Raw genomic sequence first — 26,057 nt, 5'->3', positions numbered from 1 at the left:
GCCCATACAGAGGCATACCGACAGTCTTTCTTTCCACGAACAATACGAGACTGGAATAGAAGGGAGAACCGATAGAGGTACTCAAGGTAACCTCTGCCACACACCGTCAGGTGGCTTGCGGAGTATGGATGTAGACGTAGATGTAGATTACGATTAGATGGAGCTCGACGGTGCTGCTGCTGTTCACCGGTTTATGTTGTCCAGCGCTGAAATGGCAAGGAATCTGCTACACTGGAAGCCCGTCCATACACGCTGTACAATCTTCATAGTCGACGACGATCTCTGATATCAACACGTTAATACCCACTGCGAATGATTCTCGTGGTGATGATTTTATACGCCAATGGAATAGCACACACATTGGACACTTATGATCAACTGCGCTGGTACTGTGCCTCTTTCCCATCCTTAGCACAAATTTCTTGCTGACAGACGGTACAACGTCTGACAACTGTGAACCACCTCACGCGCTGATCTAGATCATTCGCTCTGGCGACAGCAATACTCTTTCTCCAACGCAACAGCTATCTATGTTAGTTTCCCTCGTGAATGTATTACGTTAAAATCAATGTTTTTGTGTGCCGAGTGGTTCTTACAGCTTTGTAAACGTCGAGTATCATCAAAACTTGACATATATATCTGTGGACATTAATATGAGGGATTTTCACCCTTCACTTTCATGATGGCTTGAAGCCTGCTGGGGGCACGTTCAGTGAGATGTGTGAATGTCTGTGGAGGAATAGCAGCTTGTTCTTTCTCAAAAGCTGAAACCAGAGAAAGTAAGGATTTATTTATTTATCTATATATTCTTCATAATTACGAGAAGCTAAAATAGGCCATACAAATCACATTTCCTTAGATAGTAATAAATTATGTATTAACTATTTTTTGGATACTTAATTTGTAAAATACTACAAGTACTTCTACTACTACAAATCTACAATAAAACGCTTAACCCGTTACCCAACTAGTAATACTATTATAAGCACTACAGAATATGTTTTGTGCTTGTTCATTTATTTTGGTGCATTTAACTTGTAGATGCATGTTTCTGCTACTGGATTCGCCCTCACACTACCCAGATCAAGAGCTATTGTCTGCTGGATTGCTTGAGGAACAGGAAGCACGTCAGCGGTGTATCGTTCGTAGAAGGTAATTCCACCCATCACTGTTACGTCTTGATGTCCACAATTCCATGATCACTTGCACCAACGCAATGCAGCTTCTTGGGACACTATTTCATTCAGTGGTCGTCGACCTCAGTTATCTTATCTCCATCTGCAGATTGTGTTGTCCAGCCTGGATCACAGCATGCTGACTTATGGTTAACTGATGCCTCGTCAAGCCTTCCACGGCCTTCGTGTATACTGAGGCTGCAGTATCGTCCTAGATGCGCCAGATCGACTCGCTCCTTAGTGCTGCTTTGGGATCCATCATCCTTGATACCTGATTTACGTTACCTGCCGAATCTTCATACACCACGCAGTCCCACAATGTGTGTTGTGTTATGCCCACACTGCCGCAGGTGCAGCTATCATCCATCTGCTTCCTTATTTTGTATAGATACGTAGCGTACGAGACATACGTAATGTATCAGTCCACTTGACGGCTTAAGAAATCTACTTTTCAATCTCTCCCCGATGTTAAGGAGAAATTTGTATGTTCTCGTGCCTGTGCCTGAAGTGTCCCATTCATTTTGCCACAGTTGCAATACGCAATCTTTTATTGCTTTTTTAGAACTGGCCTCAGTTCCAGGCACACTTCGTACCTCCATTTGATGGCCTTCTTTAACTAGTAAAAGGCTCCCATTTTCCTAATTTCCAAGTCCGGTGGGCATATTCCTAGAATTACTAACAATGTATCATTTGTGGTAGAGCAACAGGCGCCCGTTAATCTTAGTAGCACTCCTCGTTGAACTCTTCTCACTAATGAGGCTGGCTTCACTAGCTGCAATCTATGAACCCAAACGCTCGCACCATATCTTACGACTGATGCTGATATAGATTGCTGGAATACTCTGATAGTTTTCAAGGGGAGCCGAAATTGCCTGCTTGCAATGGTTATAATTTTATTCGTCACATTTTTACCTTTTCTGCCTGCTTTCTCTATATGATGTTACGACATTCGTTTCCCTTTCAGCATAAGATACGTTGTTTTGTGAGGCGTTAATGACAGTTTGATACTTCGACACCAGCCGTCAAGTTCGTGGAGCGCCGCATTACATTTATGTTCTATAATTATTCTGGAGGCACTACTCACGGCGAACAGTACGTCATCTGCAAATGCTACCATCCACTTATGCCACAGTTGCATGTAACTTCTGAAGTGTGGGCTGCAGTATTAAATCCTAAAACTCTGGGCCGCACATTGATCTCTGCGGACAGACTTTTGTCTTCGTTACTTTCTTTCCTGGGTATGTTAAAGAAGCATGTTGCCCGTGGCAATAATCTCTCAGGCAATTGTACACCGCTTTTGGACACTCAAAATCCCTAAGGTGAACACAGAAATACGGCCACTATAGGTTATCGAAAGCTCCAGCAATAACAATCATCATCGCTGGAGAGTTCGTAGAATGAGTATCTGTTGGTAGCAAAATCGCCTTATTAATTGCGTCTGCAGTTGAGTTGACTTGCCTGTTCTAACCTGTACTGGTGAACGTTCATCCCGTATTGCAGTCTATGGTCTTCTTATCTTCTGCATAATAGTTTTTTCAAATATCTTGCCGAGAAAATTCAAAAGATAAATTGGTCTGTAGAATTTGGGTATTATTGGATACTTATCTTGCCCTTTAATAATTATTCCCACTTCAGCTATTTTCCACGGTGCAGGGACCTTTCCTTTCGTAATACATTCGTTGTACAGTTCGTGCAAGTAACTATCTGATTGGTCACATAGTGCTTGTATTACTTCGGCAGGGATCCCATCTGTCATGGAGATTTATTTTTTAGTCTTAAAATTATTTGTTTAATTTCTTCTTGTGCGAGCCGCGTGGGGTAGCCGAGTGGTCTGAGGCGCCTTGCCAAAGTTCGCACGGCTTCCCCCGTCGGAGGTTCGAGTCCTCCCTCGGGCATGGGTGTGTGTGTTGTCCTTAGCGTAAGTTAGTTTAAGTTAGCTTAAGTAGTGTGTAAGCATAGTGACCGATGACCTCAGCAGTTTGGTCCCATAGGAACACCAACCAACCACTCTTCTTGTGAGAAGGAATACACAAGGTTATTGTTTCTATAGTCTTCTCATAACATTTTTCGTATCCTTTGCTTCCATCGTTCCATTTTTTCTTTTTTTTTTTTTGCATAACTCTTGTTTACAACGTAGTTTAACGTACCTGTGTCTACGCAATCTTTGGACTCTTTCTTCTTGGGTCACGCTGCTCTGGTATAGATAGCTTTCTAGATCTTCTTGTTTCGCATCTTAATTTATGCATCACCTCGCTCCAGATGCAACATACTCCTGTAGAACGACCTCTTCTGGCAGGTATCGATTACTCCATTGCTCTATGAATAGCCACTGTCAGATGCTGCGCTTTAACAACTACCTTATCACCCAGTGATGGACACCCCGGACGCTGAAACACCCTTCTTAGTTGTTCTCAGTTAACGTCCTCATGTTGTATTTGGGTCTTATGAGCACGTTTTCTGAAGTGTCTTGGATTTTCCTTGCAGCTATGGTATAGTGTATGATATGGTCACTTGATGTCATTCCACTCTCAATCTTCCAGCCTTTCGTACGGAGCGCCGCTGCCGTATTTCCTGAAGTGACGCCAATATTTAACATTGTTCTGACCCTCCCTTCGTAGGTTGGGGCATTGCGATGTGGATTCAGTACCTATAGGTTGAGTTCTTCTAGTTGTCTTTCAAGGTCATCAGTCAGGCGGATATGCCAAAATACTAACTTCGCATTTGCATCAATGGGATACAACAAGAACTTAGTTCGTCCTAAGTGAGTAACATCCTTTAGTGTTAGCAGATACTCGTCGATATCAACACTAAACTGAAAATACATGGAAATCTGGTTGCAACTCTTCCTTCCGGTTAAATTTTCCACATAGATTACGTGTTCTGAGCAGTACTGTGATATTTTTGTACCTGTAATGGCCTTTTTACGTATTACTATTGCTGCTATAGGATTTTGCCCTTGTGTGAATCTCTGGGCAGTTATTGGCAAACTGGGCATCTTTAGTAACTTCGTATACGGTTCTTGGAGGCACAATGCATCTAACTGCAACTCCTCTGCGACTCTTGTAGCATCATGCAATACGCTGATACTTCTCATGACATTAAGCTGTCCTATCTTTATCTCCATTAGGTATATATTCGAAAGTCTTGTCCTACTCGTCTGTAATCCCATGGTACAAGACCATGCGTCATTACAAACTGCTTTACAACGTATCTAAGGGGAATGATTCATTTCCTTTAGCAGAAACCTGCTTCAAAAACCTCTCTAGTTTTCCCACTTTTGTTGGCAGATTGTTCACTCTGAGATAGATTCTATCTCCAAAAACAAGTACAGGAAAAGTAATATACTTCCCTTCTGGACGTTTATACCTTACTTGACGTCTTAGAGATGTAGTAAGCTTCATCGGCTCTTCCAGTCTAATGAGTTGCATAACGTCCTCTTTGCTTTCATAAATCTGTAGCGGATCTGTTTTGGTGTTTTGTTGTTTCCTTCTTTGTAGTAAGTGTTCGTTTCCTGTGCGAACTGGCTCTGAGTGTATTCTGTGTTTGTTATAGATTCATGTCCTGCATTGGGGAATCTTCTTTTACTTCTGTAACAGCACATTGTAATCCTCAGGATGTGTGCTGTCGCATTCTACGTACAACTGCCCAGTTTGTGTCACCAAATTCTGGTCGCTATTATCATATATCATCCCTACATCCGCCTACCATCTTACTTCTCTGTTATACCATATAGATCTGAAATTTCGCCAGAAACTTCTTTTCCTGCCTTTTCGTAGGTGCACGATGCTCTACTTCGGTCTGTGTTGCTTGCTCTTTTTTATGGTACTTACTGCTCACTTTTTGCTAGAAATTCCTCACTGTTATCCTCCTCGATGGTGAGTTATATTTCTTACATAGGCGGCACTTAATGACGTCATTGGAGTCCTCATTGCTTTGTAGTGTTATGAGATGCTATCCACAAACCATAATAGTGTTGTCGTATGTTTGGGGTCTGGAGCGAAGTCGACGTTCTAACTCATCCCAGAGATGTTCCAATGGGTTGACGTCAGGACTCTGAGGAGTTCAATCCATTTCAGGACTGCAGGACTGTTACTGTCCACAGATCATTGCCTTACAGATACTGCTTTATGACAGGTTGCACTGTCATGCTGATACATCTCCAAACTTTTCCTCTACTGTACACAGTACACAATGCTGTAAAATGTCTTCATATCCTTCCACATTTAGCGTTTTCTTAAGAGCAGTAAGGGGACCACGTCCTAATCACCGAAACACCACCTTTCTGGAGGAAAAATCTGTCCACAGCCCATAGGCTGGTTTGAACAAGACAGTGCTTCGCTGAGTATGGTCCTAGTGCAGTTGGTATGCGATTGCCTCCCTCCGACCGCGAACTGTCTTACCCACCAATCATAGATGATACTGTAGTTTAACGTGGACGCCGAATCGCGGTACGACACTCCTATGCCAACGCTACCTCCTCCGCACTACGCATGATAGCACGTAACGATCTCCAGGTATTTGCCCAGCCCAAGTCCTTCGATCAGATTTCCACAGGGTACAGAGTGATTCACCACTCTAAATCACTCGGTTCCAGTCGTCCACTGTCCAGCTGCGTCGATTAACACGGAGTGCATGCAGAAACGTGTGGCTTATGAGGAGCTGCTGGACCGTTGTATCCCATTCTTTTTAACTCCCTACACACAGTTATCGTGCCAGCTAGAATCCATATTGCGTAAAGATGGAAGGGATAGGGATTAAGCACGACTCTCCATCATCTGTCGTGTTACTAACATACCCGTAACGTTAGCTGCTCAAGGACATACTTCACATCGATTTCCGAAGATTTCTGTGCCCAGTGCCCCTGTTCAGCATGATAATGAACTTAAGACCATAGTTCGTGGTATCTAAAATACGCAACGAAGTGTCGATATATTGCTCGACCTGCGGCCTATTGTCAACTGAAAACGTCTGGGAAGCGTTATGTCGTCTGTTCCATATTCAGCCACAGACCTATATTCTGACTGACACACAAATATACAAGGTGATGCTCGTCACAATTCTGGATCTCTAAGATCAGATGCTTCGGCCAATGGCTGCATTTCTACTCTCAAGTTTTTCCGCTCTCTGTCTGACTTGGCTGTGGCGTCATTCAGACATCCCTTGATTATTATGATGTCCTCATATGATCCCAGTCTGTATATGTTATTCGTAGATCTACAGCCTGCACGAATCTCAAAAGTACAGGTCATATGCAACATGCAACAATCAAATTGAAAATCCCAGTTCGAGTAACGAATTTTGCTGAACTGTTTGATGGTGATCTCCCCTTGTGAATGTATAAATTTACATGTCCATGACTGTAGGTTTTCTCTAAGTGGTTGGTTGTTCACATTTACATATTCGTGCCTTTGCACTTGGTCCTCAAGACCGTCGTGAATCAACTGTTACGCTAGCATAAATCCTGTGTAAAGCCCTGAACAAACAAACAATGTTATTCAAAAATTACACGCAGCATGAAGCGAGTGTGTTGTCGGCAGCCTTTCCTCTGGGATTAGAAAATGCGACATGCACTGCCTGACAAAACAGGGAAGCATCCAGCAGACGTGGTCGGATGTCGATGTTTTGTCGTACACGTACTCACAGTTGGCGGGAATGTAAATCATTAGGGCAGCAATTCTCTGTGACAGGTAGAACAGTCACCATAGTGCATTGGTATTGTTAGTGTTTAATGCTGTTACCACTCCTGGTGGGGTATATGAAGGTTCTGACCAGCGTTAGATGTCGTCTGATCACTGCGAACGACATAGAGATGCCACGTACACGTATGAGACAGCGTTATCAGCACTTGACAGAGTTTGAAAGGAGCCTCATTGTGGGTCTGCATTGCGCTGACAGGTCCAATCGTGCAATATCCAGATTTGTGGCCCAGTCAGATGTTACAGTTGTCCGACGTTTGACTCCTTGGGAATGTGAGGGCAAGCGTACTTGAAAAAGTCCTCACTCAGAATACTTGCACAAGGTCACAAGAAGATGTAATAAAACTTTATGTTCGAAGTTTACTTGTTCAAATAAACAAACAGTCTACTGTTTCTGATGCAGTACAACAAAAGAAAATAAACGTTCTCCAGTAATTCTTCTTAGTTATGTGAAGGAAAAGTTCGTCCCAAACAAACCTTCTTCAATGAAACGAAACGAAATGAAAAGTCTGTCTTCAAAATAAAGTACGTATTTAGAGCTCTATCTCACAAGCAGCAATACTTGTTCTTGGCGCAGAACATCAAGGCTCGGAACACAGGCCGCGGGAGCGCAGCCGTCCGGGTGACGAAGGCGACATCCGACCCAAGGCGGTGTCCAAACGGTGATGGTAACATCAGTCGCTGGCTGCCGAAGACGGAACTGGCTCTTGACGGCTCCACGTGGGCAGAAATACCCATGTGGCGGAAGATTACAATTTTCCTATTGACTATCGAATTACGGCGTATGCAGCAAGAGTTACATGTTTAGAGCTACCCCTGTTGCTATCTTTCTGCATCCTCTGGCTGGTTACCTGGAGGCCCTCTGGAGACTGAGCCAGATATTGCGTAAACCAGCCTCAACGCAGGATTTAAGCTAAGGATAACCCTTAAGTACAGAGTCGTCGATGACGTCGCTGTCTCTGTGGTCGTCGTTGGGTCGAGATGTAGACGTCCGAGGCTCGCATACGTGGGAATGACTGGAGTTGATGCTGGCAATGTGAGGTCCTTAGGTCCTTGGTGTCCGCAGGAGACCCCACCATGTCCAGTGTACCTGGAACAGAGAATGGTATAAGAGGCTCTGGTCGAAGAAAGGAACCATGCCGGGGGCATATCTTTTGAGTTTCTTGTGGCATCGTGTGCCGTCTGGGAGAGTAACCAGGAGCATGGCACTGCCACGTAGACAGGAGATTGTAGTGGGAAGCCACCAGGGCTCTCTACAGACAAGATTCATAACTCAGGCAGAGTCGTGGAGTGTGAACATATATCGACAAGGTGGGGTTTGTCCTGAGGGTGAAGGATGGTCCGAAGATTGAAGATGTCAGCCATGCAGCGTCTCCACAGGTCAAGACCCACCTTGTGGGCGACTGAGCACAACATCCAAGGAATGGTGACGTCAGAGTTTGGACACTTGAGTTTTAAAAGTCTGATCAAAATGTGTGGGCACACTATTTGAATTGGGGTCAAAAGAGACAGTATCGTTCAAAGAAATACCATTGGAGGCACAAAAGGACGAAAAATCAGAGGATGTAAATTGTGGGCCATGGTCGGTTACAATGGTTTCTGGGAGTACTTCCAGGGCAAAAATCTGTGTCAGAGCCGTAACGGTCTGAGTAGCATAGGTAGATGTCAGATGGAAGACAAACGGAAACCTCGTGCCAGCATCCATCGTGATGAGCCATGAAGTCCAGCAAAGGGTCTGACAAAGTCAGTGTGTTGGGGGGACTAGGGGGTGAATGTTTTTGGCGAACCAAAGTATTGGTGCATTGCAGGGGCTTGCATGCTATGACTTGTAGGTCAGGCTGTAACGAGGTCTGTGATGGCGGGATCCATGCCTCACCAGTGGACATGTTGTGTGACCTGTCACTTCACGAGGATGGTCCCCCCAATGGCCCTCATGTAGCAAGTGGAGAATGCAGTTGTGGAGGGCCCCAAGAATGACCATCCGAGTGCAACCATTGCCACCCTGTACTAGAACAATGCTGTCCCATGAGTAAAGCTCCTGTCGATGTGCCTAGAATGCCTGCATATCCAAGTATACGAAGGTCATGTGTTTAGTCTTCCAGCCTGACTGGACATGCCGCAACACATCATGTAGGATGGGGTCGCTAGCCATGCGCCATTGGAGGAGGTCCACGTAGAGTCAAGCTGTGGGATGGCAGCAGAGTCCAGGTGAAAGTGCACTTCAGGCTTTGCATCAAACATCGGATCTTACCGCACTAGTAACCTGGAAAGAAGATGCAGTTTAGCATGGTGCATGGTTGCTGAAACTTGATCTCGTAAGTGTAACTGGAAAGAAAGAGAGCTCATTGTTGCAGGTGGCACGCTGTGTTGGTAGGGATTAGAGCTGAAGACTTGAGGAGACACAGCGAGGGCTTAACATCCATGAGGTGAGTGAATGCCCAGCCGTAGACATAGTCACAAAGTTTCTTGATGCTGAAGATGATATCTAAATCTTCCTTTTCGATTTGACTATAATTATGTTGGGCTGTATTGAGAGTCTCTGACACGAATGCAATCGGGTGTTCCACACCATTGACCACACGAGAAACTGCCGCCTCTACTCCATAGCTGGGTGCATTTGTGGCCTGAATGAAGGGTTGGGAGGAAACATACGTCATCAAGCACATGGCCTGCAGGAGAGACTGTTTCAGAGCCCAGAACGCCCTGCCATATTGCAGGGGCCACTGTCACTGAACATTCTTGCAAAGCAGGTGATGTAAAGACTCAGCGATGACAGCCAAATGTGGGATAAAATGCTGGTAGTACGTCAGATGCCCCAACACCGACTTCAGTTGGGATATATCCTGAGGAACTAACAATTTTTGGATAGCTTTCATGTCTTGAAGAATAGGATGAATACCTGAAACACTGAGCACATGTCCAAGATATTCCACTTGTGGCACAAGAAAGTCAGACTTGTCTTTGTTACATTGGAGCCCTCCACGATCAGATACTGGGAACAAGATGTCAAGATTATGTGCTAGGACGACAGCAGATGTACCAGTCACTAATACGTCGTCCAGGTAGTTAGCAGTTCCTGGAACCTCACACAGAACGTTTTCAAGGTATCGCTGAAATATTGCCAGTGCAATTGCAACATCATAAGGAAGCTGACTATATTAGAACAGGCCAAACGGCTTATATGCCATCAACACTTCTCAGGAGGCTGCATCTAAAAGAACCTGAGGTTATGTGTCACAAAGGTCAACTTTGGCGAACATTTTGCCCCTGCCTATTTTGGTCAAGATCTCTACCATTTTTGGAATGGGTAGGAGTCAATGACAAACTGAGCATTCACTCTTGCTCTAAAATCTCCACAAAAGCGTTGGGCCGTGTTGGGTTCTTCAGTGATAACCGTGGGGTAACACAACAGGTGTAAGGATGCCGTCGTGTTGCAAACATTGAAGTTCCTACTTTAGCTTGTCCCTGAGGACAAATAGGACCATGCAACAATTACAGAACCTAGGAATGGCAGTAGGGAGGAAGGTTATATGAGCCTCGAAACCCCAGACACCAGACGAGAGCTCGGAGAATACATTAGGATACTTAGCAAACAAGTCCGAAGTGTAGGAGCTGGCTGCCACCTGGCTCACTAGGAGGTTGGAATTGTGAATTTCTAATCCAAGGGCCTTGAAGAAGTCAAGACCAAGAAGATTGGAAGCTCCAGAAGTGTTTACTACCAGAACACGGCCTGTGATCGATGTGGTGCCATACTGAATGTGGGCAGAGAAGGTGCCTGTGACAGAAATGAGATTGTTACTGAAACTACAGAGCAGGGAGTCGAATCGTTGGAGAATTGGCGCCCCAATTGCTTGATACATCTGACAGTCAATGACAGTGGCAGACAAGCCCATGTCAATTTGTAGTTAAACTGGGACACCATCCATCAACACCAGAAGAGACATGGACTTGTTCGAGTGGAGCATGAAGGATTGGACAAAACAAATGTCTGGCGATGCGACCTACCCACCGGGAACATCGTATTCGGGGGCGTCTGGGGCTGTCCAGCCGACTGACATGTCGTGGGAGGAGCAGCACGCTTGAACCTTGTGGCCCAGTTTTCCGCATGCTGTACACTTCGCACGCCAGAAGCGACACTGTAGCCGTTGGTGGCTAATGAAACATTGACCACACGAGGGCAGCTAGTACAGGTGTACCCACCATGTTGACCTTCCCAGAGGGCATGTAAGGGAAGGCGTGTTCCCCTCAAGAGGGGTGGGAGGTGAACACCAACGCTGGATCCTGCAGAGTCGCGGACGAGTGCAGGGATTGCTCAATTGCCCAAATGATGGTTGGCAAGACTCTAGGGAAGGATCTTCTAGTTTTCGAAGATCGTGGCGGAGACCCTCGTCAGGGAAATGTACTAGCACCATTCTCCACACCAGTGAAGAGGCACAGGTATGTCTGCTCTGAGCGTTTGTACACTGGAAGCGACAATTACGTGATAGTCCCTGCAGATGAGTGATCCGCTTTCGATAACGCTCATTGAACAGTTTGTGAGAAAGAATATGCTTGTAGTACGCGGCTGCCACATGAAATGAGAGCCAAAAGAATCCAAAAGACTGGATTTCATCACTGTATTGGAAAGAAAGTCCAGGTCAGACTCTGGATCAACTGATAGAGTGGCCGGCATTTGCCAGGAGATAGGCACACTGCTGTGTATCATCTGTTATTAAGTGAACGAGGAAATGTTGCTCTATCCTCACTATGTAACAGTACCAGGCTTCTACGTTGCGGTCGAACTCAGGGAACGGCGGTGGCGGCGACCAGAAGTTGAGGACTGAAGAGTGAATCTGGTCCCGGCGTCCCGCAAATGCCGCTGCTGACTGCGGGAGCGACGCGAGCCTTTACAGAAGCAGTTTGCTGGTGCGCTGCATGTGCTGCAGCAGATGGATGACGGGGTGAGTAATGTCTACCGGCTCGTCGGCAGATGCCATGACGAAAAAATGACACTAAAGCAGTACCTAGAAGAGTCGCGTGAAAGTTTTAGAAATATCTCGTCACCAACTGAAGTATCCCTCACTCGGAATATCCCATAAGCTCGTGTGGAGATGTAATTAATCTCTGTTTATTTGAACAAGTTAACTTCAAACACAAAGAGTCTACTTTTTCTGGTGCATTACAACAAACGGAAATAAACGTTCTCCAACAATTCTTCTTAGTTATGTGAAGGAAAAGTTCGTCACAAACAATACTTCTTCAACGAAACGAGAATAGATTATTGAGAGAGTAGGTTATGTTCTCTCGAACAATGAAAAGCGTATCTTCAAAACAAAGTACATATTCAGAGTTCTGTCTCATGAGCAGCACAACTTGTCCGCGGCGCGGAACACCAAGGCTCGGAGCGCAGGTCGCGGGAGCGCTGCCGTCAAGGTGGCGAAGGCGATATCCGATCCGAGGCGGTGTCCAGACGGTGATGGTACATCAGTCGCTGTATGATGAAGACGGAACTGGCTCTACCCGGTTCTGCGTGGACAGAAATATTCGTGCACCGGAAGGTTACAGTTTTCCTGTTGGCTATCGAAGCTACAGCGGATGCAGCAAGAGGTCTCACATCTGGAGCGACCCCTGTTGCTATCTTCTGCGCCCTATGACTGGCTACCGGGAGGTACTCTGGAGGCTGCCGGATACCGTGGGAACCAGCCTGAACGCAGGGGTTGAGCTGACGATTACCTGCTAAGTACAGATGCATAGCGGGTTGGCACCGTCGAAGGAAAAAATGACAGACACGCCTATAAACGCCGTCAAGGTTCCAGTCTACCACGTCTGACCACCACAAGACAGAATCTCTGTATTGTGCACGAGCACATTATAAACGCCTCACATCGGCGCCTGCCATCCGACAACAAGTTATAAAGCCCCTGCAACATTCTGTGACAAGCTGCAGCCAGATTAGGAAATTACCGTCCCATGCCTAGGCTGCCGCTAATACCACAAAAAGAACGGTTACATTTGTAATGGTGTCGCGACTGGGAAGCTCATGTCATGGCGTGAGGAGCCGTAGATTTTGACTTCAGGTCACGGTTGGTAGTGACTGCGGGAGATCTGACAGCACATCGTACGTCACAGACATTCTGCGTCCTCATGTGTTACCTTTCATGTGACAGTATCGTGATGCCATTTTTCGACAGGACAATGGTTGTCCACACATGGCACCTGCCTCTATGAACTATCTGCGTAATGTTGAGGTACTCCCTTGGTCAACAAGATCCTCAGATATCGCCCCATTAGAGCATGTGTGGGACCAAGTTTGACGTTAACTCTGTTTCAGAGCTAGTATTCAGGAAATTAAGGACCATTTACAACATGTGTGGGCCTGGTTGATTCAGGAGACGATACGACGGCTTTATGACACCCTTTCCAACTGAATCAGTGCATGTATGCAGACCAGAGAGGGTGGAACGTTAAACTGGTAATTTTGCTCATACTGCAAAGTTCTTTGTGAATTTGACTCAACTTTGTAATCACTGAAATAACACCGCATACCACCTCAGCCCTCGAAGTTTCATTTCGTTTCCTTATCCCCTTCTGGACGCTTCACTTTTTTTGTCAGGCAGTGCACAATAAATGACCAACATACTCTTACAATTCCATGTATTTTCTTGTTCATTACATGAAGAAAATATGGCACATTGCCTGTTGCAGTAACATCAAATGACTGATAGAAGCACTGTCACTACGAAACATATATACAGGGTTTTTCAAAAAGTTAATCAAATTTCACCAGGTTGTACCATCTACATGAATGAAGATAGAAATTTAAACTGAATTTCAACTCACGCATCGAAACTGAAAGTTTACATTGGCGCCAGTTTAACGTTTCTAGTTAATAATGTTGCCGGTATGGATCTTTATGAGCTATCTAGCTCGCTCGCTCGTCCATTACCCAACGCGAATCAAATTGAAAGAAGCAACCAAAGGTGTTGTATGTTCTCCGTTTCAAGAGGTGCAGTTCAGTTATATTTGCACGATGTGATTTTCGTCGAGAACACGTTACGATACCTCATACCGCTTAAGAGCATAACCGGATCTCAAATTGCATCACTGGCCTCCAAGGTTGATGGAACTCACAGTACGAGACATTTTTGTGCTAGTGGTGGTTTGTGAAGATTCTGTCTAATGCATCATCTCCCTAATAACTTTGTGCGAACTTAGATGCCCCATATCAACAGCAGTGAATGCAGTAACTCCAGGTTTGCTGGAAAAATATAGGATGAGCTTGACTATCGTCTGGCTGTTTGAAATGCATCCCTTGGAGGACACACTACACATTTGTGAAGGGTAAATGAAAGTTTTGATACAAAACATAATCATAAAGAATACCACAAGGTTGTATAAGGGATGATAAAAAAGTTTCCGTTTGAGGGCGTTGCTGCCATTGTCCATTAACGCCAAATTTCCCCGCACTGTTCTAACGGACACGTTCGTCGTACGTCCGACATTGATTTATCCGGTTATTTCACGCAGTGTTGCTTGTCTGTTAGCACAACGTAGCCCAACTGCGATGGGGGTACATAAGCAACGACATGTAGGACAGAGGATTAGTGTGACATTCGTGTCTTTCCGACGTGCGTGCTGTAAATGGGGAAACGTAAACTATGGCGACGTTATGACCAAATGCGTTCAAACAGGACCAACGTGTTGTTATTCTTTCTTTGGCTGTCGAAGTACAAACATCGATAGACATCCATCGAAAGAATAAGAATGTGTATGGGCCAGCATGTCTGTTGAAAACCACCGTTGTAGAATAGTGAGCCAAGGAAGTCTGCTGTTTCATGACAGCGAACATCCCCATATCGCAAATATCGTAACGCAGAAGTTTCGACGACTCAGGTGGGGAACAGTCGAGCACACGCCTTCCACTGGGGTGTCAAATGTCATGGGAAAGCTCCTAATATCGTGTCGGACCTCCTTTGGCCCAGGGTAGTGCAGCATCTTCACGTGTCATGGTCTCAACTAGTCCCTTGCAGAAATATTGAACCATTCTGCCTCTCTGGTAGTCCATAATTACCAAAGTGTTGCCCGTACAGAATTTTGTGCACGGACTGACCTCTCGAGTATGTCCCATAAATTTTCGATGGGAGTCTTATCGGGCGATATGGGTCGCCAAATCATTCGTTCGAATAGTCCAGAATGTTCTTCAACAAAGTCGCAAAGACTTTTGCCTCGGTAACATATCGAATTGTCATCCACAGATATCTAATCGTTGTTTTAGAACATAAAGTCCATGAATGGCTACAAATGGCCTCCAAGTGGCCGAACATAGCCATTCCCAGTCAGTAATCGGTCCAGCTGGATCAAAAGACCCAGTCCGTTCCATTTAAACACAGTCCACACGATTATGGTGCCACCACCAGTTTGCGCAGTACCTTGTTGACAACTTGGGTCAATGACTTCGTGGGGTCTGCGCCACACTTGAAACCGACTATCAGATCTGACCAACTGAAATTAGGACCCAACTGATCGGACCACGGTTTTACAGTCGCCTGTGGTCCAACCGATATGTTCATGAGCCAAAGAGAGGAGCTTCAGGCGATGTCGTGATGTTAACAAACGTACTCGCGCCGGTCGTCTACTGCCATTGTCCATTAACGCCAAATTTCCCCGCACTGTTCTAACGGACACGTTCGTCGTACGTCCGACATTGATTTATCCGGTTATTTCACGCAGTGTTGCTTGTCTGTTAGCACTGACAACTCTACGCAAACACTGCTGCTTTCGGTCGTTAAGTGAAGGCCGCCGGCCACTGCATTGTCCGAGGTGAGAGGTAACGCCTGAAATCTGGTATTCTAGGCACACTCTTGACGCTTGGGATCTCGGAATACTGAATTCCCTGACGATTTCGAAACTGAATGTTTCATGAGTCTAGCTCCAACTACCATTTCGCGCTCAAAGTCTGTTGATTTCCGTAGCGCGGCCACAATCACGTCGGAAACCTTTTCACATGAATCACCTGAGTAAAAATGACAACTCCTCCAATGCGCTGCCCTTTAATACCTGGTGCATGATATACTACCGTCAACTGTATAGGAGCATATCGCTACCCCATCACATTTGTCAACTCAATGCATAGTCTTAATCTCTCCACATGTGATTATCACGCCTTCGGTCCCTTAAAAAAATGCTTTGAATGGCCGATGATTCCTGTCGGACGCGGATGTGCAGCAGGCTCTTGACGGAGCAGGACACGGTGTTTTACCAAACGCGTATCTTCAACTTGGTGCGTCGGTGGTATGATAGCGTCAACGCTCACAGAAAATTTGCCTGAACGGCATACCGATTCTGGAATATGTGAACTTCGAACGGAAACTTTTTGATCATCCCTTAACTGTTCTTGCTATTACATGTGAGAAAAATGTAACTGGTCCGGAAAATACCTATAAGACTGGCATGGAACTGATCTTTGTTAATGAACAAGAGAAGAGCCTATTACAGAGAATGCTGGAAACTATGATTTCAATGCATTAGTCGGTTGCTGTCACATATTTGCCCACGCGTATCTGCCACACGTTTCGCACCGAATTCTTCGCAGTGTCATTACGTTTGAGTGAGTGAGTGGAGCAGCCGTGTTTAGTGACCAGTTGAATGCAACACAAAATGCTTCTCGCGACAAAACAGCGCGTGTTCACTGTCTAGTGTTAGACGAAGCACAGATCATGGGAAACGTGTGTGGAAGTGTTTGCGCTAGACTTTAAGACTGGAAGTGCGTTAGGCAAATCTCCAGCACACTTTGCAATGCAAAAATTATTGACAAGATGGCGCGAAACGAGCTTTAAAGCAAATAAGAAGCGTAACAATCCGAAAAGAGATCGAAAATCAGAAATCGTTGCTCGAGTGAAGGAAAGCCTGGGGCAAAATCCGACGATTCCTCAACGCTGTTTGTCTCTGCATGTTAGAATTAAAGAGGTTGACGTGCCGAAGCATGAAACATCAGTATCCCTCATAGATTTACTCTTGCGCAAAAAAGCGTCCAGACGAACCTTCGCGTGTTGAGTTCTGCCAGTGTTTTCCGAGTGAAGTGAAATCAAAATTTTTGGATACTCAGTTTTTCATTTCTTCAGATGTAGCCTGGTTCTGTGGGTCAGGGTATGTGAACTCACAGAATATGCCCCATTATGCATCAAAAAATCTCTATCAGTTCTTTGAAGAGCCATTGCATAATCTCAAGATTGATGTATGGTGCGCAATGTCTGGTGTCCGCATCGTAACGCGAGTCTTTCACAAGATTTTTAATACTAGCCGGTATATCCAGAAACTGTTTAATCTATATGTGGGTCAGTTCACAGAAGATGAACGACTGCCGGCCGCTGTGGCCGAGCGGTTCTAGGCGCTTCAGTACGGAACCGCGCTGCTGCTGCGGTCGCAGGTTCGAATCCTGCCCCGGGCATGGATGTGTGTGATGTCCTTAGGTTAGTTAGGTTTAAATACTTCTAAGTCTAGGGGACTGATGACCTCAGATGTTAAGTCCCATAGTGCTTAGAGCCATTTGAACTATTTTTTTGATGAACGACTGTATGGGTTTCTTCAGTAAGATGGCACAACTGCACACGCCGCATTAACAACCATGCCAAGTGTGCATGACGTGTTCGGTGAGGAGAGGGCAATCAGCAGAGTCAATGGAGTCTCTTGGCCTACTTGATCGCCTGACCTCTCTCCCTGTGGCTTTTACATGTAGGGAAAATTGAAAGGTCAAGAGTACTCAAATCTCAAATAAACTTTACACTTTGGAAGAACTACAGCAGAACAAGGAATATGCTATTGCTACTATCCTTCAAGCAGTGCTGCTACGCGTTTCTTACAGTCTAATACACTGAAGAGCCAAAGAAACTGGTACACCTGCCTAATGTCGTATAGGACCCCCGCGAGCATGCAAAAGTGCCGCAACACCGCGTGGCATGGAATCGACTAATGTCTGAAGTAGTGCTGGAGGGAACTGGCACCGTGAATCCTGCAGGGCTGTCCGTAAATCCGTAACACTACAAGCGAGTCGAGATCTCTTCTGAACAGTACGTTGCAAGGCATCCCAGATATGCTCAATAATGTTTACGTCTGGGGAGTTTGATGGCCAGCGGAACTGTTTAAACTCAGAAGAGCGTTCCTGGGGCCACTCTGTAGCAATTCTGAGCGTATGGAGTGTCGCACTGTCCTGCTGGAAATGCCCAAGTCCGTCGGAATGGACAATGGACATGAACGGATGCAGGTGATCAGACAGGATGCTTACGTACGTGTCACTTGTCAGAGTCGTTCCTAGACGTATCAGAGGTCCCATATCACACCAACTGCACACAGCAAAGACCATTACAGAACCTCCACCATCTTGAACAGTCCCCTGTTGACATGAAGGATCCATGAATTCATGAGGTTGTGTCCAAACCCGTACACGTCCATCCGCTCGATACAATTTGAAACGAGACTCGTCCGACCAGGTAACATGTTTCCCGTCATCAACAGTCCAATGTCAGTGTTGACGGACCCAGGCGAGGCGTAAAGCTTTGTGTCATGCAGTCATCAAAGATACAGGAGTAGGCCTTCGGCTCCGAAAGCCCATATCGATAATGTTTCGTTGAATGGTTCGAATGCTGATACTAGTTGAAGGCCCAACACTGAAATCCGGAGCAATTTGCGGAAGGGTTGCACTTCTGTCACATTGAACGATTCTCTTTAGTCGTCATTGGTCACGCCTTCTTGCAGTATCTTTTTCCGGCCGCAGCGATGTCGGAGATTTGATATTTTACCGGATTCCTAATATTCATGATACACTCGTGAAATGGTCTTACGGGAAAATCCCCACTTCATCGCTACTTCGGAAATTCTGTGTCCCATCGTTCGTGCGCCGACTATAAGACCACGTTCAGATTCACTTAAATCTTGATAACTTGCCATTGTAGCAGCAGTAACCGATCTAATAACTGCGCCAGACACATGTCTTATACAGGGTGTTACAAAAAGGTACGGCCAAACTTTCAGGAAACATTCCTCACACACAAATAAAGAAAAGATGTTATGTGGACATGTGTCCGGAAACGCTTAATTTCCACGTTAGAGCTCATTTTAGTTTCGTCAGTATCTACTGCTCAATGGAGCACGTTATCATGATTTCATACGGGATACTCTACCTGTGCTGCTAGAACATGTGTCTTTACAAGTACGACACAACATGTGGTTCATGCACGATGGAGCTCCTGCACATTTCAGTCGAAGTGTTCGTACGCTTCTCAACAACAGATTCGGTGACCGATGGATTGGTAGAGGCGGACCAATTCCATGGCCTCCACACTCTCCTGACCTCAACCCTCTTGACTTTCATTTATGGGGGCATTTGAAAGCTCTTGTCTACGCAACCCCGGTACCAAATGTAGAGACTCTTCGTGCTCGTACTGTGGACGGCTGTGATACAGTACGCCATTCTCCAGGGCTGCATCAGCACATCAGGGATTCCATGCGACGGAGGGTGTATGCATGTATCCTCGCTAACGGAGGACATTTTGAACATTTCCTGTAACAAAGTGTTTGAAGTCACGCTGGTACGTTCTGTTGCTGTGTGTTTCCATTCCATGATAAATGTGATTTGAAGAGAAGTAATAAAATGAGCTCTGACTTGGAAAGTAAGCGTTTCCGGACACATGTCCACACAACATATTTTCTTTCTTTGTGTGTGAGGAATGTTTCCTGAAAGTTTGGTCGTACCTTTTTGTAACACCCTGTATAGGCGTTGCCGACCGCAGCGCCGTATTCTGCCTGTTTACGTATCTCTGTATTTGAATACGCATCCCTATACCAGTTTCTTAGGCGCTTCAGTGTATTTCCAGCGTCTTCTGTGATGTTCATTGACAAGAGTCAGTCCGGCATCAGTCTTACCGTAAATATTTTCCGGGCCAGTTTTATTTTGCGCACCCTGAGGAAGACACGTCCTCGTAAAATCGGATGTTTTTTGATAAATAAGAACTTTGTAATCCCATGCAAAGGGGACCGGAAGTTTGTATCTTCATTGGTGTAGGCTGCAAAAGATAATATAGTCTTGTTAAGTAGACTGAATATTTTTGAAACACCCTGAATTGCTCGAAGCATTCCAGACGTGAGACTAGACATATCTGGAATAATGTTTAAAACAACAATTTGTGGTATGAAAATTACTTCGAAAATGGTTAGTGAACAACAAGCCCAAAGTTTCATAAGAGTCGAATCGAACTTCCTTCTCCAAAACTAGAGGATTTGATTGAGAGTCCTCCATACCAGAGATGTGTTGTACAGAGATCGGACAGCAAATATATCATGCAGTGAAAATTAAATGTTTGCATGTTATGTATTTTGCGAAGTACAACGTCAAGTGAACGAAGAGGAAAACTTTGCCAGAGGCTTGAATACAAAGGGAATAGCAAGTAAATGAATGTAGATGACAAGCGCGTAAATGAGTATAACCATTTGAACATCGAATTATAGTATGTCAGAAAAGGGTGTGACATCATAGATGCTAAGGAGTGCTAACAATTTACGCAATGTCTAAAAGTGCTACGAACCAACAGCTAAGAACGAATAAGAAATAAGCCATATATGTTGTTACTAATAGAAAATGTAGGAAACAACTGATAATTTCGCGAAAAATATTTATGGGTGAGTCAAATGTGTGACCACCGGCTCTGCATTCATGATTTCCGTAGATGGAACCATGCGTCTTTATGGACGTTTTTAATGTGAGCCTAAGTGATGGTTTAGACAGAATGAAAATAAAAACAATGCCAGTTTTGAGAAAGTGCTCCCCGCTAATCCAACCGTATGTGGGCACCAATATGATACCAATGCAAAGGATGGAAACATATAAAAAATTAAGAGTAGACAAACTTCGTTACAGGTATTACGGCAATATTAAAAGCGATTTGTGTAAATAAAACAACAGTAGATCCATTGGATAAGTCAAGTAAAAGACAGCAGGAAACGAAATTTAAACAGCGTAGCAATAAACAAAAAACTGAAAGTAATATTACATTTCAAATAATTTTAAAACAATGATACTTCACTATTCTTACGGAGACTGAAACTGACATTCAGAGTAACGAACGGATTGAACCACGTAACCTTTCAGGAAGATAGTGAACAGCTGAACAGTAAAAAAAAAAAAAAAAAAGCGTTTTTACTCTTAGTCGTTACAGTGAATGTATGGATATTAAACTACAGTGTAAAGCGAAAAAGCAATGGCACAAGCCATACAAAGAAATTTTTCGCCTGCAGTTCAGAGTGAAAGTCGCATTCTCGCAACTCAGAGTTGTAAATGACAATAATGTCCTGCAATGTAGAATGAAAATTGATATACAAAAACATACCTTGGTTTCGGTTTCATTATGTACTAATTTTTAATATGTATTAATAATGGCAATAAAATGGGACAGAATACACGTAGAAGGAAGATGAATAAATTGCATAAGGATGTCATACCTTCCAGGAGAATCTAAGATTTGCTCCGTGATGTTAAAGATTCAATGCCAGCTTCCCGCTGGAAAAAAGTCACTAAAAATCCAAATGCTTTATCACGACGTCATCACAGTCTCATTCCAACAATTCGACTTCCTTTAATATGAAATAAATTAAAGGTTATAGTATGAGAAATGAATTGCACTGATCGCTAGAATATCGATCTCAGTCTTGCTACAGATGGTTATGATCACAAAAACTTGCCGAAAAACAAAATACATGGAATTGACGTTACTTAGATAGTGTCAGAGAGGAATATGCGTCAGTTGACGGAATCAGATTCAGTATTACCATCATGCTTTATGGAAGGCTGTCAGACAGCAAATACTTACAGGAGATTTTGACATAAAAATTTAAATTTGAGCTTGTTATAAATCCGATTAACTGCATTTTTTAAAAATTTCTAAAACAATACTGTTTTTCCATTTAAAAATGTGTTTTTGTTAGCCTCTGCGGAGCCAGTAGTGGATTAGAAGAGGAACCGTGCCTCATACCATGCCCTGTAGACTGTGCGCTGACGGAGTGGAGTGCCTGGGAAGAATGTACGACCCTCTGCGGACCAGGTCTTCACAATAGGACCAGGAAAGTAAGTTGCGCTTTAAACAGCAACTAGTAACACAATTTGACATTGGTGTATGCGTGCTGTTTACCAGCTGGCAAATGCATGCACATACAGGTGCTATATATTCCCTAGCAAAATAAGAATATGGAATCTGAGGCACTTCACCTCTCTTGAGCGCCTAGTATTAATAACGAGTTTGTTTGTAGGTCGTTTACTGTGTGCGAGTGCCAAGAAAAATACAAAGGCCAAAATAACTTCACTCACTAAAGTTGATTACAGCTAGTTTCTGAGACAAATTTATAGAAAGGGACCTAGGGGCGTCTTAATGGTTGTAATTGTTTTAATCCGTAAGTAGGAATTGTTTCTCTGAGACTAAGATGTTAACGATATTCAAGTTTGTTACTGAAACTATAGCATCGGATGGTGTCACTGAAACTTTTCGATATTTCGACAAAGGTTTTATAAAGTTATTTGGCACTAACACTTATTTTATTTAAACGTGGTAGCAAACTACATGCACCATGACTTGAAATATTGGACCAAAGGAATTTCAATTTATATCTCCGAGTTCTGTTTGATTATCTGTATATTGTGCCAAAGTAGGGGTTTCACGTGTAATTTTCGTGAACGGAAAAGTCGGAGTTGTTTCATTTCAGTTCAGAACAACTAATACAGGGCACAATGAAAGTTGCTCAAGTGAAGCTGATTTGTTGCATCAACGAACGTCGAACATTAAGTAAAGTTGTGCACCATGGTCCAAAGTCATGGTGCCGTAAGAAAGAAGGAAAATATTAAGCGTTTTTGCTATAGTTATTCAGTAGATAGCTACAGCCAAATCAACGTGTTTACTAATATGAATGTTATTTATTTGTCTCATAGCAAACAATGTTCAAGGTCACAAGGAATAAATTTGTTCCACTACACCAGTTTGACGCGCAATTTGGCAACCTGTGTTGACATCACAATCAACATGAAGTAAGATTTGAAATAAGAGGATATGTAATGACTCACGATAACTATGATCCATACCACTCAATATACTGTACCTTAGCAGTTATCACTGGATTAAAGGTACCGTATGGTATCTCACAGTTTCAAAATAATTGATCAGATGTCGCCTGGTTATAAGGAGAGAGGCATGTCCACTGGCTGTACGATCCATATTAACAACATTTTGTGAAGACATACTGTTTACACTTTCGGCATCATCGTCACAAAGGTGGACCACTGCAGAATGTGTGTTTAAAGTTTTGAAAATGTGATAGTGTAGATCTGTATCATTAGGCTCGAGTTAAGGATATGTTTTCCTATAAATTGCGACTGATGAGACTCCCCGAACGCAAAAAAAAGACAAAACTGAACAAACACCACGACTGTACAATTGAAAAACAACACAGTATCTCCGAAGGGATAATTAACGTACTAAGCAAGCAAAGACCCCAAAATTATTGAAGGGGACTAGATGAAAGAAGCGAAAGAAAAAAAAAGCGTGAATAGCAGACGACTGCAACGTAAGACATGCGCTTTGATCTCTGTTTCACACAGCACCATGATGGCGTAGCAGTAAATATTTTACACTCGCCATTGGGAGTTATCGTACAGCTTGCGTGGCTCTCCGCTCCGGTAATGGCTATTTCGTTGTACTGGTCGCGTCTCAGCACATACGCCCCATGCTGTCACGGAGCATACATGCCCTCTCAGTTGATTCAATGACAGTAACACGACATTACTGCAGTGCCCGGAACGGACGAGAAGTGTGTCAGAATTGAAACACTGATCAGAAATGTCCAGATGAATCGGAACTCAGAGGACGTGTTGGAAAGTGTAATAGCAATAAACGGTGGAAATGGTGGAGAGATGATGTACACGTAGGTCCAGCGCCGTCTTCTCTTGTGTGACCGGAAAGGTCAGTACTGCACTGAGCTGACACAATGAAGAGTCATCAAACGAAGTAGAAACGTGAGAGGAAGATCCAATAGGCTTCGTTGACGTGGAAGGAAGCAATATTAGTGAGCAACAGAGGACAGTAATTGATCTGCAGTCGACGGTTTTGCGATACCGAAACATTCTGACTCAACCGGGACATCCTTCTGCGACAGTGATGCGTTGTGGAACCAATGGATAGAAGAGGATTCACCTAAGAAACAATGGGGCACTGCACCACGGAATATGAACCTCGGGACGACCTTTCTATTCGCATGGTTGTCGCAGGTAGTACGGCTTTGTCCACAATATTGGCTCGACACCCAGTGAGTGTGGTCCTGTTAGCGTCGACAGTCCTCTGCCACCTGCTGCGGATCAGACTGGCAGCACACGTTCCATTGCGTTGTCTTTCATTGTCAAGAAATCACAGTGGGTTGAGTCAGCAATGACAATGCGAATGGCATTGTTGGCAGGTTAAGTGGTAAACTGTAGTGACTTGACACCAGTCCTGCTTCAACCCGACCTGGCGTTAAGCTGTATATAACGAAGATTTATAAACGCAGGAAGAATTCATCAACGTCGTATGTTTTCTTTCAGAATTAACCAACAGTGAGAATTTGGTGGTTTCAAACAGGGCGTGACTGTAGTGGTTGACATTCCGCTAGAGAGGTTTGATTAGAGTTACTTGTGAACAGGTCCACTATTAGTGCCAGTATCGCCAAATAAAGCCAGGGAAATACTATACCCAATCATTGGTATTATTGATATAAAGAAAAGTCTGGCAGAGATCCTAGAACTTTTAACCAAGTGAACGGTTCAGTCGTGAGACATCCTTATAACGACTTCCGTTGCATGTCGGACACTGAAGTCAGTGACAGATTTGCATGATCAAAGTGGCAGACTTGGTTCCTACGGGGCTCCTGCTGTAGAGAAGCTACTGGTCTCAAGAGCAGACGCGCAACGTCACTTAGATTGGTGCAAACAACGCCGTCTTTCTTCTGTAGAGCAGAGGAACAAGGTATGGTGGAGTAACGAGTCACGGAAAAGATTTGATACTCAAAAGCAGGTGGACTCCTCTGGACCTGCTGGATGACTGACAATCTGTATTTACCTGAGTGTACCCTTATTTGCCTGAGTGTGTTGTAGCCAAGAGAAATGCAGTGACTCAAGGACATTATTGAAAATCTGTGTCAGAATATCCCAGCTTGTATACCGCAGACTACAAGTTCGTCGATCAAGCGCTACATTACCTCACTGTGTACCTGCCTCCCACCGTTCAAGTAATACTCATTATCCGGCAACATTAGCGAAGTTCGCCCATCATCTAACATCCTAAAAGTCATTAATTACATGTTTCACAAATTCAAGGTAATCACGTTAAACCACGTGTTGAATGCCAACCTGTGTTTCAAAGTATAGAACCTTTTTCCTTCTCATTCACAAATCCCGCTCATAGTTATTACTGAAACAACATACTACTAACACAAATCCTGACAAATCTTCACAACGTTGTTTCCATATTTTATACTGATTTTCTGCTTATAAATATTCCAATTTGCCATTTTCATACTTCACTCGCACTAGTCACGTATTTAACGAACCACAGATTCCTCTGACTTTCAGAACCCATATCGGTAACGTGTGTCATGTAAGCCACTAATGAAATTGTCTGATACCAGTTTAATTGCGCCTCGTTTCCTAGTTCGCAGTCCGGAAAGCCTTTTACAAACACGTATTTTAAATAAACGAATCTAATTGATTTTACAGTTATTTGCGTAAGCAAATCATGACTAGATATTTCAGTTGTCATTTATCATCCACTAATATCTTATGCGCAATATTCAGTAGTTAACCATTCTGTTAACCCAAATGTAGCGCTAAGCTAAATGGGCGGCAATGCGCATATTGATCCATCCCTAAATATATGAAGATAACATCCTGTATGATATATATTTTGCTCTTGCATTCATAGCTTTCCATTCCTACATCCTCTAAGATGTTCACTGATTCTAGAAGTATCACGTCCTCTTGTTTTACTGTATTTGATCTTTAATCTTTCAGGTTGTCTGTGCAATTATTGTTTCCCCGTGTTTGTTCCACCTCTCTTCTTCCACAACACTGGATGCCGAAGAGTGCGACCATGACTTTCCTTTCATAAGAAGTTCACTACATGCTTTCAGTTTTTTGTGTTTCATG

At 44.0% G+C, this 26,057-nt stretch overlaps 1 protein-coding gene across 7 annotated transcripts in view; it reads left to right on the top strand.

The window, feature by feature from the left end:
- The window catches only part of LOC126470365 (thrombospondin type-1 domain-containing protein 7A-like), a 1,214,159-nt gene that overhangs the window by 1,024,352 nt on the left and 163,750 nt on the right, over positions 1-26,057 (top strand). For 6 of the 7 annotated variants that reach the window (XM_050098173.1, XM_050098172.1, XM_050098168.1 and 3 more), the window contains 2 exons: positions 1,042-1,152; positions 21,824-21,962. In XM_050098173.1, coding sequence (XP_049954130.1) covers positions 1,042-1,152; positions 21,824-21,962 — 250 coding nt within the window. The remainder of the gene's footprint in view (positions 1-1,041; positions 1,153-21,823; positions 21,963-26,057) is intronic. The other variant, XM_050098171.1, reaches the window with a different exon arrangement.

The sequence above is a fragment of the Schistocerca serialis genome, chromosome 3 (assembly GCF_023864345.2).
Source record: "Schistocerca serialis cubense isolate TAMUIC-IGC-003099 chromosome 3, iqSchSeri2.2, whole genome shotgun sequence".
Classification (NCBI taxonomy): Eukaryota; Metazoa; Arthropoda; class Insecta; order Orthoptera; family Acrididae; genus Schistocerca; species Schistocerca serialis.
This window is presented reverse-complemented; position numbering and strand designations above follow the sequence as displayed.